This window comes from Colossoma macropomum, unplaced genomic scaffold, assembly GCF_904425465.1.
Source record: "Colossoma macropomum unplaced genomic scaffold, Colossoma_macropomum, whole genome shotgun sequence".
Lineage (NCBI taxonomy): Eukaryota > Metazoa > Chordata > Actinopteri > Characiformes > Serrasalmidae > Colossoma > Colossoma macropomum.
Genome location: NW_023494792.1, coordinates 44,153,698 through 44,171,276, shown reverse-complemented (window position 1 = coordinate 44,171,276; position 17,579 = coordinate 44,153,698). Strand labels below are relative to the sequence as shown.

Sequence of the window (17,579 nt, the reverse complement as noted above, 5' to 3'; positions counted from 1 at the left end):
CAGCTACACATCCTTTCAGTCTCATAGCATTGAGTTGTCTTCTCACAGTGGAAGGATGGACAGAAACTGTAGATTTTTCAGATCTGAAACAAAAGTGGAGTTTGATTTTCTCCTCTCTCTCAAAGATGAAAGCTTTAAGCACTGTTTACGTGATGGCGACAGTGTTGGTGGTCTTCCAGGTCTTGCATAGTTGTCAGGAGTCCCATTTTTAAAGTATTCTTTGATCATTTTTTGAACTTAGGTTTGGGAAACTCCTGTCATTTTTCTTTGACTTTCCTCTTCTGTATGCAAGTGAATTATCTTATATCTAACCTCCTCAGAGATATTTCCAGAATAAAGTACTTGTACTTAATGGCCATTTTGACTGGAAATTAAATACATGAAGGATCTCTTAGGCACTCGATATGTAATGAAATGCAAAGCTATTTATCAGGTAAGCACTTATTTGTTCAAAAATATACTAATATTACTGTGAATACACTTAAAGAATAGATTATAAAATAATACCGTGATTTGATGTCTGAATTTGTTCACCATTACTTTCCTCGAGAAAATCCAGTATTTTCAGTGACCATCCACTACCTTGTTTATCTAATCAGGCCTTTATTCAATTAAATCAGGTGCTGCTGGTGGAATTGAACAAATCCATGCAATGACCAGAGTGCAGTAACTGTAGAACTGTGACAAAAACATCATATTATGCTTTACTTTATATATTTTTTTATTTGTATTTATTTTAATGTTATATATTGTATTATATTAAACAATTTTAAGTGCTGTCTAAAACTCTCTCTTTATACAAAGGAAGACACTTTAACGAACATGATGCAGTGTTGAAGCTAAATATAAAGGATTAGAATATAACTACTTTCTGCTAACAAAACCTTTCCAGGTGTCTTTTCTTCATTCATTTTTGTAATAGTAAAAATCAACCCTTTTTTACAACACATGATGCTCAAGGTAGATCAATAAATGTGGCAAATGTTGTACTCAGTGATGCTTCTAACACATTTAAGGTGTTGACAGTTAATGTTAGTACTGTTTTCTCACTTACTGATCACAGCATTAGTGTTTTTATCACACTACTCCACTGCTGCATTCACTTGTGTTCCAGTATGAGTGCAAATGAATGAACAAATTACACTCTCTCTGCCTATGTGTCTATCTCTATCTTACAGTCTTAATCTCTCCTTTAGGACTAATCTCATTACATCATTACAACAGTCATGACATCATCACCACAGAGGGCATGCTGACTCATACCATGCCATTAACACACACCCAAAACAGCTGCAGTCAAATCTTTACACACGCCTTTACTTAAACTCATCACAAACAAACCACTGTTGAGCTAAATAACTCTGACGAGATGATGACGACAAGGTCATTCATTACCTAATAACGGTACATAGAACAATACATTTGCACAGATTGACGTGGCACATACTGATGTATATTTTGATGAAATGACTCATTCTTTAATACAGTTTGAGTCATCCTGCAGTATAGGCAGGGTGAGTCATAACACATGTGACATATCCGGCAACTGCAAGCATTAAGCTGACAATGTCATTTCACTCAGCAGTGTGAGAAATGACATAAAATGAATTTCCCACTTTTTTCCCCATACAATATGTTTGCAATTCTTTTTGAACATGAGGTATGGAGACCAATTGTCACTTTCATATTTTATTTAAGAGGTGAAAAATGTCTGTATAATTAAATTGTTAACATGTAAACAAAGTCATTCAGAGTGGTTTGATGTGAAAAGCATTCTTGTGAAACTTACTGCAACAGAAATATTCACAGCAGTGGTGATAGGAACCGCACCTCTGAAGTGTTTATTGCCGCTAAAAGCTATATTATAGAAAGCTATTACATGAAATGGTTTTGAATACGCAGCCTGATGCCTGAGATATTGGTTTATGATAGTTTTGAAATAAGGCTGTGGAGTAGTATTGTGTTCTTCAGCAACATGTCGACTTGCACTGTTATTATTGTCTTTTTTTATGGTGAATGAAGACAAAACAAATGGGTAGATCTTATGATGCTGTTACTGCAAATCATCCAACTTGGATCTCCTTGGAATATTCTGGCTCCGACCCCTCGTTATCCACAAACCTGCTTTTTGTGTGTTAGTTCGTCTCTGGTTTTGTTCATGGCAGTTATTTATGTAATACTTAATCTTGTTTCTAAGAGTGCCTTGTTAGTTTGAGGACTGGTTGATGGGCGTGTCTTCTGAGGATGTAAGAAAATTCTCTTACTACTGTCTTCATATCGTCCTCAGTATAATGTTGATTTTGCATTTGAAACCTAAACCTTCTTTTTGACCCTGTGTGTGTCATGTTAATACATGAAAATGTATGACATGGCCTGAAAAACTCAAAATCCCACCAGACAACTCTGACTTTTAAATGACTATCTTAGGCGACTTTTATTCTGACTCAGTAATGCTAGTTCTTTCAGTCTTAACAACAAATCCTACATCATACTGCTTTAAGTTGTAATTTAGAAGGTAGAATAAGGTTTTATTGAAAATTATATGCATATATCCAACATACATATTTTCACTAACTTGGTTAATTTGGGAACTAAAAACTGTCTGTGATACCGAATAAGGAGCCATTTGGGAGCCAAATGAGCTGACTCCTATTAGTGAGCTCAGCCAATTAATTTGGCTCACTGAAAAAAGTGAGCGTACCCATCTCTTTTTTGGAGTGAAATGTATTTTTTAAAGTGTGGAGGGATTCATTCAGGGTGTGGTAAGGCAAAATAGTCAATAGTACCCAAAGAAAACTTTTTTTTTTTTTGGACTTACCACTATGTTACCATATTCAATATTACATATAAAACTCAGAAGACACATGTAGGTTCACTGGATTGTAAATAAAATGGCCATATTTGTGTTGTAGACATTGTGGTTCCATTCACGACTTTTCTAAAGAAATCCAATTCAAAATGTAATTTCATGGTTTCAACATAACAGTGAGGATATTTAAGTCTTAAATTATATGATGATATTAAAAGCAGGTATCAGAAGCACAATAAGTATGTACACGTCAGTCAGTCTCACCTGAGTGGGCCGTGCCATTGGACGGGCTCTGAATCTTCCCACCTGCCGATGTCATCATCTCTATCTTGTGAAAGCTATTCTCTTGGTAATCTGTAGTCTCGACAACTGTTTCCAGCTGTGTCCTCTCACAGCAAGTTTGGGGCCTGCAGGTTGGGAACACATCAAAAGTCAAATTATATTAACAGCGAAAAAATCTATCAAATATTGCCACAGCTTCCATTCTTCAAACTACATTGATGCATCTGTTTTTATTGTAAAGGAAGTTACAGCACTGACTGTACATTCTTAAAAACAAAAGGTGCCAAAACAGGTTCTTTGGATCAGTGCCACAGAAAAACACTTTTGGTTTCCAGGAGAATCTTTCAATGAGATGTATGAGTGTAAAAAAACACCAGCATTTGCTAGTTAATTCCCATCTTCCAACATTACCACATCAGATGACATTCATGGCAGGTTCATCTTGACTGCATGAGCCACATTTTAAATTTCAGGCACAGATTCTCTACTGTGTTTACTCTAGTTAAGCAGGTGAATTTAACCTTCTCTGTAGGGTTAACAAGTTCAGCTTGACTGGAATGAACTCATTTGAGAGGTCAAAATGACAGAACAGTGAGGTAAATGCAACAAATGAAGGAATCTCCTAGAAAACAAGCCTGAGCATTCACACCGATGCAAAGGCACCACAGAACCAGACAAAGAGTGTTCATAATCCTTATATTGAACTGACTGATGTTATGCATTATGAGAAGATACAAAACAATTTTGTTATGACAATAACCAGCCTTCCATTCAATCCAATTCAGTTCAATTCACTTCAATTCAATCCCCTTCATTTCAGTTCAATTCAATATTTCTGCCACCATAGACAGATGAAGAGATTTCACATCAAGCTACAGTCCTTTAGTGTTGGTATTAAGTCAGAAGTCAATGGCTCATTCTGGTTAATGTTCAATAAAGATTTCAAGTCTTACACTGTTTTACTGTAACTGTTACTGTCACTTCATATGTAATTGCACTGCATTGCAAGTTTAATAACACTTGATCATTCATCAAAGCATGTCAGTTCCTGTAATTCCTCAGAAACCCCACACAATGCTCATCAGCACCTAGGGACTGTTTGGCACTCACCGTGCATTCCACAGAAACTTCAAAGCCTTCATTAGTTAAGAACTACCGTTTACATCAAGAAACGCTTGATTTATATCCAGCTGCCATGCTACCAAATCCAACACATTAATTAAAGCCTCTCACAATTACATTTTTAGAGGCCAAAAACAGTTTAAATAAATATACACTCTTAAAAATAATAGTAAATAAATAAATAAATAAATAAATAAATAAATACTAGGTAAAGAACCTCCTCAGGTACCCCCAGATTGTCCACATTTTTGGGCATTGGAGTATAAATGTGGACCGTCTGGAAGTCTCTGAGTCTCTGGGGTTTGAGAACCAATGCCAAGAACCATAATTGAAAGGTTCTTTAGTAAACCAAAAGTGAACCATATTTGTAATTCGACCATTTGATTCACTTTCTTAGCTCAAATCTCATTTTTTTAAAAACTCTTTAACACTCTGCATTAAGCAATTGCTTTCATTTTGCTGTACCATTCAAATAATTATGTATTATATATGTAATTATATATTTCAGGATCAACTGCACATTAAATCTGCACATCTGACTTTTTTTATTTGTTTTCAGATCGACATATGACAAAATATGGCAAAAATGTAAAGTATGACTTATCTTTCCATAAAACAAAATAACAACTTTATCAAATTCAGATCACAATATAATATCTCCACTTCTACTTACAAACACAGAGATGGTACAGTCTGAAAGTTTAGAAACTGAACGTTCAGCAGAGTTTCTTCTGCTACCAGTGAGAAATAACTCTTACAAAATATAAAACTGAAACATGCAGTTTTAACTATGGCAGCTATTTTGCTCTAAAAACTACTGTCAAACAGCCATCTGGACTGAGAAAAGATACATGGGAAATTGTAGAAATACAGGTTTTAATGAATCTTTTCCGTGTTCAAATACATTATAAGTAAAAATCAAGGTGCCAGAAGGGGTTCTTCAGAGTGATGTTATACACGTACGACACTTTGCTATTCAATGGATGATTCTTTAAAGAACCATGTTTATAAATGAGATGTGTTAGTGTGAAGAAACTCTAAAAGTCTTAAAACCTCCAGAAGAACCATTTAGGAACTAACTTAATTCAACACTACACAACCTCAGCCCTAATCATTTAGTGGCTTTAAAATGTGTGAACGAATTCAGGTTTACTTTTTTTACGTTTTAAATCAGCAGAGTTAAATCAGCGATTAGCTTGTTTGGCTTTTATTAATGTGTAGTAGTGCTTTTGCCCAAGTCTTACAAATGGGAATAAACAGTGAAAGCTCCAAGCAGCTTCTATTATACTGTGAATAGGTTCTATGTTTGTTTGTGAGTGTGAGAAAGAAAGAGAGTGTTGGTTTGTGTGTGTGTGTGTGTGTAGGTTTTACATGCATGACTGGCCACCAGTTCCACAGAAAAATAATTCCTCGAAGAATTGTGTGCCACTCTTCATTAGAAAAAGCGTAAGCACTATTTGGAAGCTGCATTGCCTCATGGGAGATTCATAGCAGATGATAACGTCAATAAAATGAATCTTTTCCTAAACAATACTCCAAAACAATCTATCAGGGGACAGAGAAAAGTGCCTGTTACACAATGGGTACAACAGTGTTCTGGCCTGATCATAAGAAAACATCTAAACCACTAAAGATCATTTCCAATGGCAGGCTTCAGTGTTACATTTCAGTGATAAAAGGAAAATTCTCAAACAGAGTTATGTTTTCTCAGTCTGAAATACACTCTTGGGAAAAAGGGTGAGATGTAGTACTAAGCTAAAAGTTTCTATGACTTGTGACAATAGCAGAAGCATTTTTGGTGCTACATAGAATCATTTTTAAAAGGTTCTTTTAAAAAGGTTCACTTTTGGTTCCCTAACGAACCAAATCATTGCTGTTGGGACAAACCCTTGTCTCTCCATTTTTGCTGTTTTTCATTTCTTGACATAATTCGAAAATGCCAGTTGCTTTTTATGTTTTGTTACAATCTGATGAATAGACCAATAAAAAAGTAGTAGGAAGAAAATCCTGTTCCATTAACTCCCAGTGAAAGTTAATAAGGTATTTTCCTTCTCCTGTAAAGTTAACTTTTTGGGGATACAAGACTTTTTGGGGATACAAGCCTTCCGATCATACACTGTCAGAAAAAGGGGTACTGTTCAGGTACAAATAATGTAAATGTACACCCAAATGTACCTGGTATGAAGGTCCAACTATGTACTTTAAAAGAGTTTTTAGTACATTCACTTTCCCAATGAAAATGTGCACAATTTTAAGTAGAAAAGTAAAAAAAAAGACTGAGTCAGAACAGGGTATATGGAGTCAATGCGACTGAAAAAAATAACTCTAACAGAATATAGCACAATTACATTCCCTAACTAAAGGTACTGAAGACGTACCCTTGAGGGGTGCCACCCGAGTGATTTGAGAATACCATAGACTCATGTATCTAAAAATCTGTGGTGAATGCAGCCTAAATGAATAACTTCTAGGGCCTGCTTATAAGAAATGCTTTTCTTAAGTTAATGTTGTGCACTGAAAAACATGATGCATTTAATTTACCTAATGAAAATACATAAATAACTCATGTTACATCAACAAGATTTGTCTTTCAGTTTACATTTGGCCATAGTTGTATTGATGTAATTTTTGATTGATGTCGAAATGATGGACAGATTTAGTCATGTACAGTCGCTAACACTTTTTGTTCTTAGCAGTGTGCCCCCAATAATATCTCTCGGTCTTACTTAGCCAACCCTTTCTAAAAGTTCCAGCTGGGCCTTTGTGGGAGGCAGTGGCAGGGAGGCGGAGCAGCAAGCTCTCTCTTTCAGTCTCGGCTCAGGTGTAGCTGTAGCAGCAAAAAAGACTGACAAGCTGAAAAGCTCATGTGTGAGAAAAGGACTGGAAAGTCTATCTAGAAGTCACTGAAAAGTGTCCTGGCATTTGGTTTTGTGGTTTTTGTTTTCTGTTCTGTGTGAAAATAAAAAGGAAAATGACCAACTCCAGCATCCTCTTCCTCTCAGGGCAGCACATGGTGTGCTACAGTTAGGCATTAAAATGACTTGATTTCCACATGAATAATGTATATAACTATTGTATGGTTACTGCCAAATTTAAGTAAACTGAAAGACAAAGCTTTGTTGATGTTATCTATTTTCTTCAGTTTACTTAGTCAGTCCAATGCATCACTTTTTTCAGTAGTGTTTAAAGGACACAGTAATATCTACTTGACCTTGGTAGGTTAAAACATAAGGGCTAGAGAAATGTCAACGCATGTCTATGGTTGGGCTATAAAGTGATTCACTTGCTTTCACTGTGACTTCAAAGTCTGGAATAAATTAAAGCCCAGGATTTAATGTTTATACTGGAAATAAAGAGCCCCCCCCCCACCTCCAGGAAAGTAAAGCAATTACAGCGATAACAGGTTATTGGACTGATAACAAGTTATTGGTTGAGAGTTTATAACTTAAATTCTCTCTCATAGAGTCAGGATCAGTGTGGTATTGATCCAAATATATCACAGTATTATGGTCTTAGTAATTAATAAAGTTAATTAGTTTACTTTAATGAAGTATTAATAATAAGCCCATGCTTCTCGAGTACTACTGCTCGATGCCAAAACAATGTCTCACTGACCTGACCTTTTCACTGGACAGTTTTGTTTTCTTCTCTTAAAATGACACCAAACAGCACCTTGCAAAGTGTTGCAAACATTAACTAGATAGAAAGCGCATTTCCAGAAAGGGAACTTACTACTCATTTAGTTCTTTCAAACTGTTCTTTCAAAACGATCCAAAGCACCCTGCAAGTGACAGACATTACAGTTATCTAAAGCCTTGTCCACACTAGAACAGACGTGTTTGAAAACGCTGTTTTCATGTCAAAGTTTTCCACCCACGTTGTTTGTTCACACGGTAGATGACAGGTGTGCAGCTACACTGAGCATGCGCGTGCTACTTCTGCCAGTTTCCACCAAGCAGTTTGTTGCGGTGGACGCGAACAAGGGTGGCTAAGATAAGCTAAAACTTTGCTGGTAACAGCACTGAGCACACAGAAGTCTGCCAGACAATCTTAAAAACAAAGGTTCCACAAAAGTTCTATGAGCGACACTCTAGAAAAAACACTTTTGGGTCCCTAAAAAAACTATGTGTATAAACCAGACACGTGAGCCTGAAGAACCTTTCAAAGGTCACATAATGTAATGGTTCTATACCAACTTAAGGGTTCTTCCTAGAACTTTATTTAATGTGGAGGTTCCTTAAGCTTTAAAAAGGTTCTTCACACTCACATATTACATTTGGATTAATGGTTCTCTAGAGAAATGTTCACTGAAAGGCTCCTCTGTGGCATTGCGTCCCTTATTTTTTTAGAGTGTACAACAGAGAATGCGGTGTATATATTGTACACAGTTATGTTGAATTCTAGAAAGGTGACCAAAACAGACACAGACAACAACATTTTGGATAATTTCTTCTCATTTTGGAAGTTCTGGAGCTATGAACATGTGACCGTCAGAGGCCAGTCACAGGACGACAGATATCAGTGTGAAATGTCCAGCTTCCTCCATCCACACAACAGTGTATAAATAATGTTTTTCAATCTGTCTCACCCTTAAGAGCATTTTCAAGAATATGCGCTTTTAAAAGTTGAAAATACTACTGAAAATCATCACCAATCCTGGAACACATGAGTGTAATTTTGTCACTTTTAAAAAGTAAAAAAAAAAAAGTGCAACAAAAAAGTAAGAAGCAATCCATGTAATTTAAACAGCACTGTTCTGCAGGGAAGGTAAGTGTATGACTACATGTATTTTAAGGATAACATGTTCAGTACTTCAGCATCTATGTTGCTTATTCTAAACATTTTACGCTTCATCTCCATCAGTTGATGTTAAGTAACATCATTTCCTAGCTAAGACTTTGTGCGCACTCAACATACAATATTTATTAATTAATAGGATTGTTTCTAACTACAAAATAACTAACTACAAAGTATGAGTGCCATATTGACTGATGCATGCAAAGTTGTGACCAAAATTCCCTGTTTTGAATCCTCGATATGCCATTCACATAATTGTGTAGATCTGAAGAGGTTTTAAGAGAATTCTGTGAGAGAATCCCTTTTTCCCCTTCACATAGCACAGCAGCAGTACAGTCATTATTCAGCCAACTCTAATTATTATTAATGTTAGCAACAAAGACAATCAGCGTTCATGTAGTTTTCGTCTGTAACTGACATAGATTGGCTTAACCGCTATGAGAGCAAATCGACCGTCTACAAATTACAATGTGAGTGGCAATCTTTGGGGTCCGAGCACTATGCATCATTGTGGGGTGTTTTTAGAATGGCTTCTCTTTATATTAGATGTCTCTCATGGTCTCAGATAGAGATGTCCTCCAATTTTTGTAAAACCCTGACCTTTTGACATTTTTAACAAATACACCAATATACCTAAAAAACAGTACATGACATGGATGTTGAACTCAAAAAAATCTCCTAGGAGCAATTGCCTCAGACCCTGCTACAGGTGACTGCCACCTTTTCGTATCTGTTAATATTTAAATTTGTCTGTTATCAGGCAGCACACAGCCACTACATTCACCTCTAGTCTGAAGACACAAAGCATTTAGCATCTCCACCATCTCAGCACAGATAATGACAGAAAAGGTCTTACTGGCAGAGCATTACATGTTAATGTTATGTTGAGGAATAAATAAAGATGATCTCCAGCATTGTCTAACTGATGCTTTTAATAAAGGTTTGAATGGGTTTATGCAGGGAGATATTATATGAAATATTTTAAACAGGTTACAACAATGTGTGGGAACAAAATCAGGCATTTTAAAAAGTGCCATATCCAAGCCAAAACAGGTTGAGTGGGCTAAATCATTAGAAAATTATCTACTCACTACCCTAATCAGAATGAAAAAACACTGTTGAATATTAAACATAACACATGATTGCTCACCCAGCATTTATCTGCCAGTATAGTTGAAAAATATATGTACATATATTTGCCCATATTTAAAACATATGTACAATATATGTGATGTTTTAAAATACATGTGCTAGATATATTTAAATGTTCTGTTAAATATTTAAATGCATGCCGATATATGCATATATATGGCAACATAGTGAAATATCTACACATATCTAGATATGCAACAGTGTCAGATTTTAGTGTCAACAATATATGAAAATATATTTTCTTTGCATATGGGTGGTTAAAGTTAGTTACTACAACTGACAGGATACCACACTGGGCAAAAGCAAGTTAACCACAGTCACACCTTTTATAGCACTAAGAGGAAATGTTCAGAGTGAATGGTTGAAGATGTTCATGCTTTCAACCATTCATGCTGTTGTTCATGTTGCTGTTTCAAAGTACTGAAACTTTACCACAGTTTTCTTTACCACAGTCAACTACTATCTGCTACTCCTTAGCTAAGTAAATAGCCTATATACACTAGCAAAGCTCAGCTAAGTTCTCACCATCAAGAGACACAGGAAAGCAAGCTAAGGCTGTAATTGCATGTTTTAAAATGCGTCTGTATGTTAAAAATGCTTTTCCATGCCCTTTCACCTCTTCATGGCAGCCTGCAGATGTGTAAACGTTACCATGGTGATAGCAGAAAATTTGCGATGACTTAAGGAGAGCTTTGTCAGTCTCTTATATTCAAGAAAAAAAAGGCACAAGGATGCAAGAACCCAGTGCTTTTGGCCATGACGACCTTACATTTTGCAATAGTTCCTTTGTCATTGGAGAATTTTTGGTCAGGAATCGATACATGTCATATCCTCAGTGTCCCCAGCATAACTGCATGCTGGTACAGACAGGATATCACCCAGCATCACTAGTCATGATGCTTCTGAAAAATCCAGTATCATTATTCAGCGTAGTTCTCTGACCAGTAGAGCTGCAGTAGGGCGCAGATTGCAGAGAGATTATGGTGTATTATCTGAACTAATCTCAGATGTGGACTGTTTCAGAGGCTTTGTGTGGCTCTTGCTATCGATTAGCCCTGATTGCGCCAGATGCTCCGAATGCAGCCTGTGTCTGCTTAATCCAGCATTCAGTTAAGTTTTTATGGGGGAATTAGAGGATTATTTGAACACAATTTAGTGCTGCTTTTCTTTTGAGAATAATGACTGGCTTTTCCAGTCTTACCAACATTCAATAATCTACTTTAATCACACAACGGGGGGCCATGAGTGGAGTAGCTGAGAAGTGTGACTGCAAGTCTGTAGATGAGTGTGTGTGTTTCTATATGTGTGGTGCATAAAGTGGGAAATATTTGCTGTAAATTTTGCTGATGTCACATCCATGCCCATGTAGTGACATCTCTCTCCTCACAGGAAATACAAGCTGATGCTATCATAGACACAGTCAGTTCTGCTAACAGACAAACTGTCATTTAATCTTTAGGAATGAGGTCTGCTGACACAATGTTCTTGTAAAGCAGAATTTTCCAAACATTTACTGACCTCCTACACATCATGGCCCACACATCAGAACAATCTCAACTCAAAACAGATATGGGTTCACTTTAAATTTCAGCCCAAAAAAGTGCTAAAATGTTAAAATGGCCAAAAAATTATTAACCCTTAGAATTCACAGTTATCACTGACAATAACAGAAGCATGTTGCTCTTTTTTTTGCTGATTATTTCTCACTCATAGTTCATTGAAACAAAGCTTTAAACATGTCAACCATCTGTGTTTGTAAGAAGAAAAATTATTTTATATTCTAAATATTCTATATTCTAAGTTGTTGTGCATGCATTCTTGTTTTAAGACATATTTACTATAGCTTTCACATCAAAACAAACCAAAAAACTCAGAACTGCAGCCTATAGAATGTGACTTTAATTCCTGATGTAATAAACTATTATTTTTTCTTGTTTTTTATGCATTTGTGTCATTAAATTTAAACAGCATAGCCAAACAACAGTAATAACTTGACTTCTAAGGGTTGAAGTGTGAAAGATGAAAAACCTAAATAGCATTGAAAAACTAATCGCTGCTGTCGGAACAAAACCTTCAAAATGGTAACTTTACAAGAGAAGGAAAAAACCTTCTTTACTTTTAATGTTAGTCAATGGAACCAGACTTGTTTTCAAGTCATTTTGGGTAATTTCTATTGGCCCATTCATCATAAAATTCACACACCAAGGACAGACATTTTCAAATTATTTCAAAATCTAAAAAAACGACAAAAATGGAGATATGCGTTTTTGTTCCAACAGCAGCATAATGCAAAAGTTGCTAACTCATTTCTGTCAAAAAAGTGACAATATATTAAAACATTAACTGACAAAAACTTTAAAATATTAAACTAATTGCTCACTGAAAAAACAGCTTTATCCAGTTTCCCTCCTTACCCCAAAAACAGTCACTCAGCTTTAGCTTCTTTAACACTGGAGCTATGAGGCTAATATAACAGAAGTCTATATCTCCAAAAACGATTGACATAATCTTCCATTTAGCCACAACTGTCTTGAGGCTCCTTTACAACACTCTAATCCAGGGGTGACCAGTCCTGTTCCTGGAGATCTACCACCCTCCAACACACCTGGCTGTAATATTCAGGTGCTCCTGACTCAGGTGTATTAGATCAGGGTTGGAGCTAAACTCTGCAGGGTGGTAGATCTCCAGGGCCAAGACTGGGCATCCCTGCTCTACACATTTACTGATTAGGTAACAGACCTGCTTATGTGCTCTTCTCATAAAGTAGAACATTCCAAATACCTATTGATCCTAAAATGCTGACAAGGCCAACTAAGTGAAATCAACTCTGATAACTGATATTGATACTGATAACTACTTGCACAATGCAGCATTCTGGCATGTATGTATCACACAAACACAAACAGTTGTAGTTGTGTATTGATCTCTGCACACTTCACATCTTTCTACAGCACATGACACCGATATTCTGAAGTCTAAGACGTGTGCTGGAAGGAATGTACTAACTGTACTTATACATGTGCGCATAATTTCCATACTAATATGACATCAGCACAGTTGTTTCCAAAAGTAAGTGAACTGAAGGACAAAACTATGTTGATGTAATTTATTTAATTCATGTGGAAATATGTGCATTCAATACAGCACTTTTTCAAGGAGGCGGAAAGACTAGCAGCTATTTGTTGCACTGAAACAACCTGTGTAACATGTAAATTAACAATACAACACACAATTTCCCAAAGCTCAGTAACCTCGCTCACACAGAGACAGCCATCCGATCTGTTAGACCCCAAGGACACTCAATCTGATTACTACAGCCCCTTATTACATTACATACAACACAGAGAGAGAGAGAGAGAGAGAGAGAGAGAGAGAGAGAGAGAGAGGGGAAAGAGAGAGAGAGAGGGAAAGAGAGAGAGAGAGAAAGAGAAAGAGAATGAGAGCATGAGAGAGTTAAAAAGAGAGAAAAACAGAAAAAATAGAAAAGAAGAGACAGTGAGAAAGGAACAGGGAGAGAGAGATGTAAAAAAGAAAAGAACAGAAAAATTCAAATGAAGAGAAAGAGAGAAACAGAGAGAGATAAAAGGAGAGAGGAGAGAGAGCATGAGAGATAAAAAGAGAGAAAGGAACAGAGAGTGAGAAAGAGAAAACAGAGAAAGAGAGAGACAGAAGGAGAGAAAGAGAATATGAGAAAGTTAAAACGAGAGAAAAGACAGTGAGAAAGAGAATTACACAGAGAGAAAGGAGAGAGAGAGAGAGAGAGAGAGAGAGAGAGAGAGAGAGAGAGAGAGAGAGAGAAAGAGAGAGGGAGCAAAACAGAACAAGAGAGAGAGAAAAAGAGAGAGACAGAGTTAGATAAAGAAACAGAGAAAGAATGAGAGAGAAAGACAGATGATAAGAGAAGGACTTACACACAGACAAATCATGAGAAAAACATGACATGAAAATAGAAAAGAGGGCAAGAGAGAAAGGCAGAGTGAAAGAGGGGGAGAAAGAGAAAGAGAAACACAGAGAGAAAAAAACATTAAAAAAGAGCAAAACAGAATAAGAGTGAAAGAGGAAGAAAGAAAGAGCCAGAGAAAGTTACAAAGAAAAGAAAGAAAGAATGAAAGAAAGAAAAATATGAAGTGAGAAAGAAAGAAAGAAAGAAAGAAAGACAGAAGAAAGAAATACAGACAGATGATAAGAGAAAGAATTAGTGAGAGAGAAATCATGAGAGAGAAAGAAAGAAAAAGAGAAAGAGAAAATGAGAGAGAGAGAGAGAAAGAGAAAAGGAGAGAGAGAGAGAGAGAGAGAGAGAGAGAGAGAGATTAAAGCTTTCTTTTCTCCTCCTCTGCCTCCAGCAGTTCTTGGTAAACTGCTGAATAGTCTTTCCAGTTTATCTTAAAGTCAAATCAATCAGTGAACCCAGTACAAAGATGACAGAAAAGAGTTCAGGCCTGATCAGTTCGGGCGTCTGTTTTCACAGTGCACGTCCTCTTTGTTAATATCACCTTTAACCCATAAAATACTCATAACCCTAATTCAATGATGTCACATAGTTAATTCAGTGAAAAGGAGCAGAGTCAGCTACTGTCTTTGACTCTCTGTATAAAATTCTGTATGCAAAGTGCAAATAATAACAGATCGTCAGTTTGCAAGTCACACCACATCCCCTTGGTTCATTTTTTTCGAGGGTTGGTTGTTGTGCATTGTGCACTAGTTTTGTTCAAATCAGTGAAATTAAAGAAATAAACCAGCCACTCTAATCAGTAGATCCATTTTCACTTCTCGTTATTTTAGTGCAGATTTAATCCAGCCCAGTGAACACTGTATGAGAATAAAGCAAATTAAAGCAAATTAGAGCCATCTGCAGAAACCCATCAGACAGGAAGACCACCCAACTAAAAACTCCATTGCTCCATTCAACACAACAACATCAAGCCATTCCTTAAGTAGCTGTCACATTTTTTAATCACTACTGGAATATGAAACTGAATAAAGGAAGAAATAAGTCTATCATATAAGTCTTTAAATAAGTCAGAAAACAAGTCCAATCCAGTCAATAAAAATGAGATAATAATGTAAATGATAAATAAGCCAGTAAAAAAGCAAACAAATCAGTAGATCAGAAAGCTTGTAAAATATCAGTAAATACATCAGTAAATAGATGAATAACTCAGGAAATATGCCAGTAAATAAGTCAAAAGTCAATAAATAAGTATATACGTCAACAAGTATGTCAGCAAATAAATCAGTAAGCAAGTCAGTTTAAGTCAGTTTAAGTTACTGTGTAACTAAGTAAATATGTTAGTAAATAAATAAATAAATAAGCCAGCATAAACAACAATAAATAGGTAAATAACTCATTAAAAAAGTCAATAAATAATGATTATATCATTTAATAAGCCAGATAAATACATAAGTATATATATATATATATATATAATAGATATTCTTGGTAAATGAGTAAATAAGTCAGTACATAAGTAAATCAGTCAGTTGGTGTGTTACAAAATCTGTCAATAAATAAGCCCACAAGTTAGTCAATACATGTTTCATACATCAACGGCCAGTAAATAAAGTAAATATATCAATAAATAACGAAATAAACAAACAAGAAAGTAAACAAGAAAGTAAACAAGTGAGTAAATAAAGCAGTGAACATTTCAGTATGTCTGAAAGTAAGTCAGTATATAAGCCAGTGAATAAGTTACAAAGTGAATATGTGAATGTGTTAGTAAATACATCGAATAACAAGACAGGCAATTATTAAAGAAGTCAATTCAGTAAATACACTAGCAAATATGCCAGCAAACAAGTCAGTAAATAAATAATTAGTAAATAAGTCTGAATAAAGGCCAAGTAAAAAAAGTAAACAAATCAACAAGTTAACAAGTCAGTAAACAAGTCAGCACATAGGCTAAGTAAATACACCAATAAAGGGCCAGTAAAGAGTAAACAAATCAGCAAATAAACAAGTAAACAGGTCAGTAAAAAGTTAACGCATAAGCCAGTAAACAAGCCATTAAATAAGTAAATAAATGTGATTCAGCTTGATGATTCAATGATCACAATTCAAAACGAAACAGGAAACACAGTGTGTGTGTGTGTGTGTGTGTGTGTGTGTGTTTGTGTGTGTGTGTGTTGTGTGTGTTCATCAGAAGTAGAGGACACCGACCGGACATACACACACATACACACACACACAGAGGCAGGTTTTGTGTGTTGTTATATGAGTTGTTTTGGCTACTTTGCTGCGGTGTGAAAGTGAAACGAGTCGAGCGGAGCATTTCGGGAAAAAATAAATAAATAAACGAGAGGTGAGAATATCGCTCAGTTTAAACAAATAGGAGAAACATTTGGCTAATGCTGCTGCTGTTGTTGCTGTTGTTGTTGAGGGAGGTTTCACATCGCCTCTCAGCACGAATCGACATTCTGACGGTTTTTCTCATTGATGAGCGATAAACAAACTCCAGTCAAAGTGCAGCTGCACTGAGCTGAGAGCGGCACTGCGCTCGCGCCCAGCAGCTCTGACACCCCACACAACCAGGCAACAACAACAACAACAACAACAACAACAACAACAATAATAATAATAAAAATAATAACAATAATAATAATAGTAATGATAATGAACCCACACACAGTCAGAGGAGGGTGTGTAGTGTGTGTTTAAGGTGTGTTTGTCCACAGCGCGCGCGTGTATTGTGTGTTTGTGTACAGAGTGGTTGTGCATGGCGTGTGTGTGTACAGTAAATGTGTGTGTGTATATGTGTGTGTGTGTGTGTGCATGTGTACCTGCCCGGGTCTCCCGCTCCCTCCGGGCCGCTCGCGCAGCTCCTCCGTCCAATATGGCATCCCGCGCGTGCGCATGTGTCGCGCCGCTGCGCTTTAACAGCACTCGTAGAAAAAAAGAGAAAGAGAGAGCGAGCGAGAGAAAGAGAGAGAGGCTGGACCAGCCAATAAGAAAGAGAGAGAGAGGAGCAGCCTCCTCCTCTCGCTCCTCCTCCTCTCCCTCCTCCTCCTCCTCCTCCCATCATGCGGGAAACTCGTCTTTTCCTGCTGTGTGTAAACAACAACCTGGAGCTTTTTATTTCTCATCATTACACTGTCACTGAGGCACTAAACACATTATTATTATTATTATTATTGTTATTATTATTATTATTATTATTATTATTATTATTATTATCTGTCTGTCTTTCTTAAAAGAGGCTTTAATATTGAATCACGTTGCTACTTTGTTTGCATTCTAACAATTCATTTAAATAGGCCTTAGTAGTAGTATTTTCTTATTCTTGTTGATGATTTTAAATATTATGTATGTGTGTATCTTTATCTCTGTAGAATATTTTTCAAATCTATCTATCTATCTATCTATCTATCTATCTATCTATCTATCTATCTATCTATCTATCTATCTATCGATCTGTCA

At 36.2% G+C, this 17,579-nt stretch overlaps 1 protein-coding gene across 2 annotated transcripts in view; it reads right to left on the bottom strand.

Moving 5' to 3' along the window:
* The window catches only part of sfmbt2 (Scm like with four mbt domains 2), a 69,195-nt gene extending 52,178 nt beyond the window's left edge, over positions 1-17,017 (bottom strand). For both annotated transcript variants that reach the window (XM_036577263.1, XM_036577264.1), the window contains exons 1-2: positions 16,943-17,017; positions 3,074-3,216 (exon numbers count right to left, since the gene is read on the bottom strand). In XM_036577263.1, coding sequence (XP_036433156.1) covers positions 3,074-3,131 — 58 coding nt within the window. In that variant the 5' untranslated portion in view covers positions 3,132-3,216; positions 16,943-17,017. The remainder of the gene's footprint in view (positions 1-3,073; positions 3,217-16,942) is intronic.
* Between the last annotated feature and the right edge of the window lie 562 nt (positions 17,018-17,579).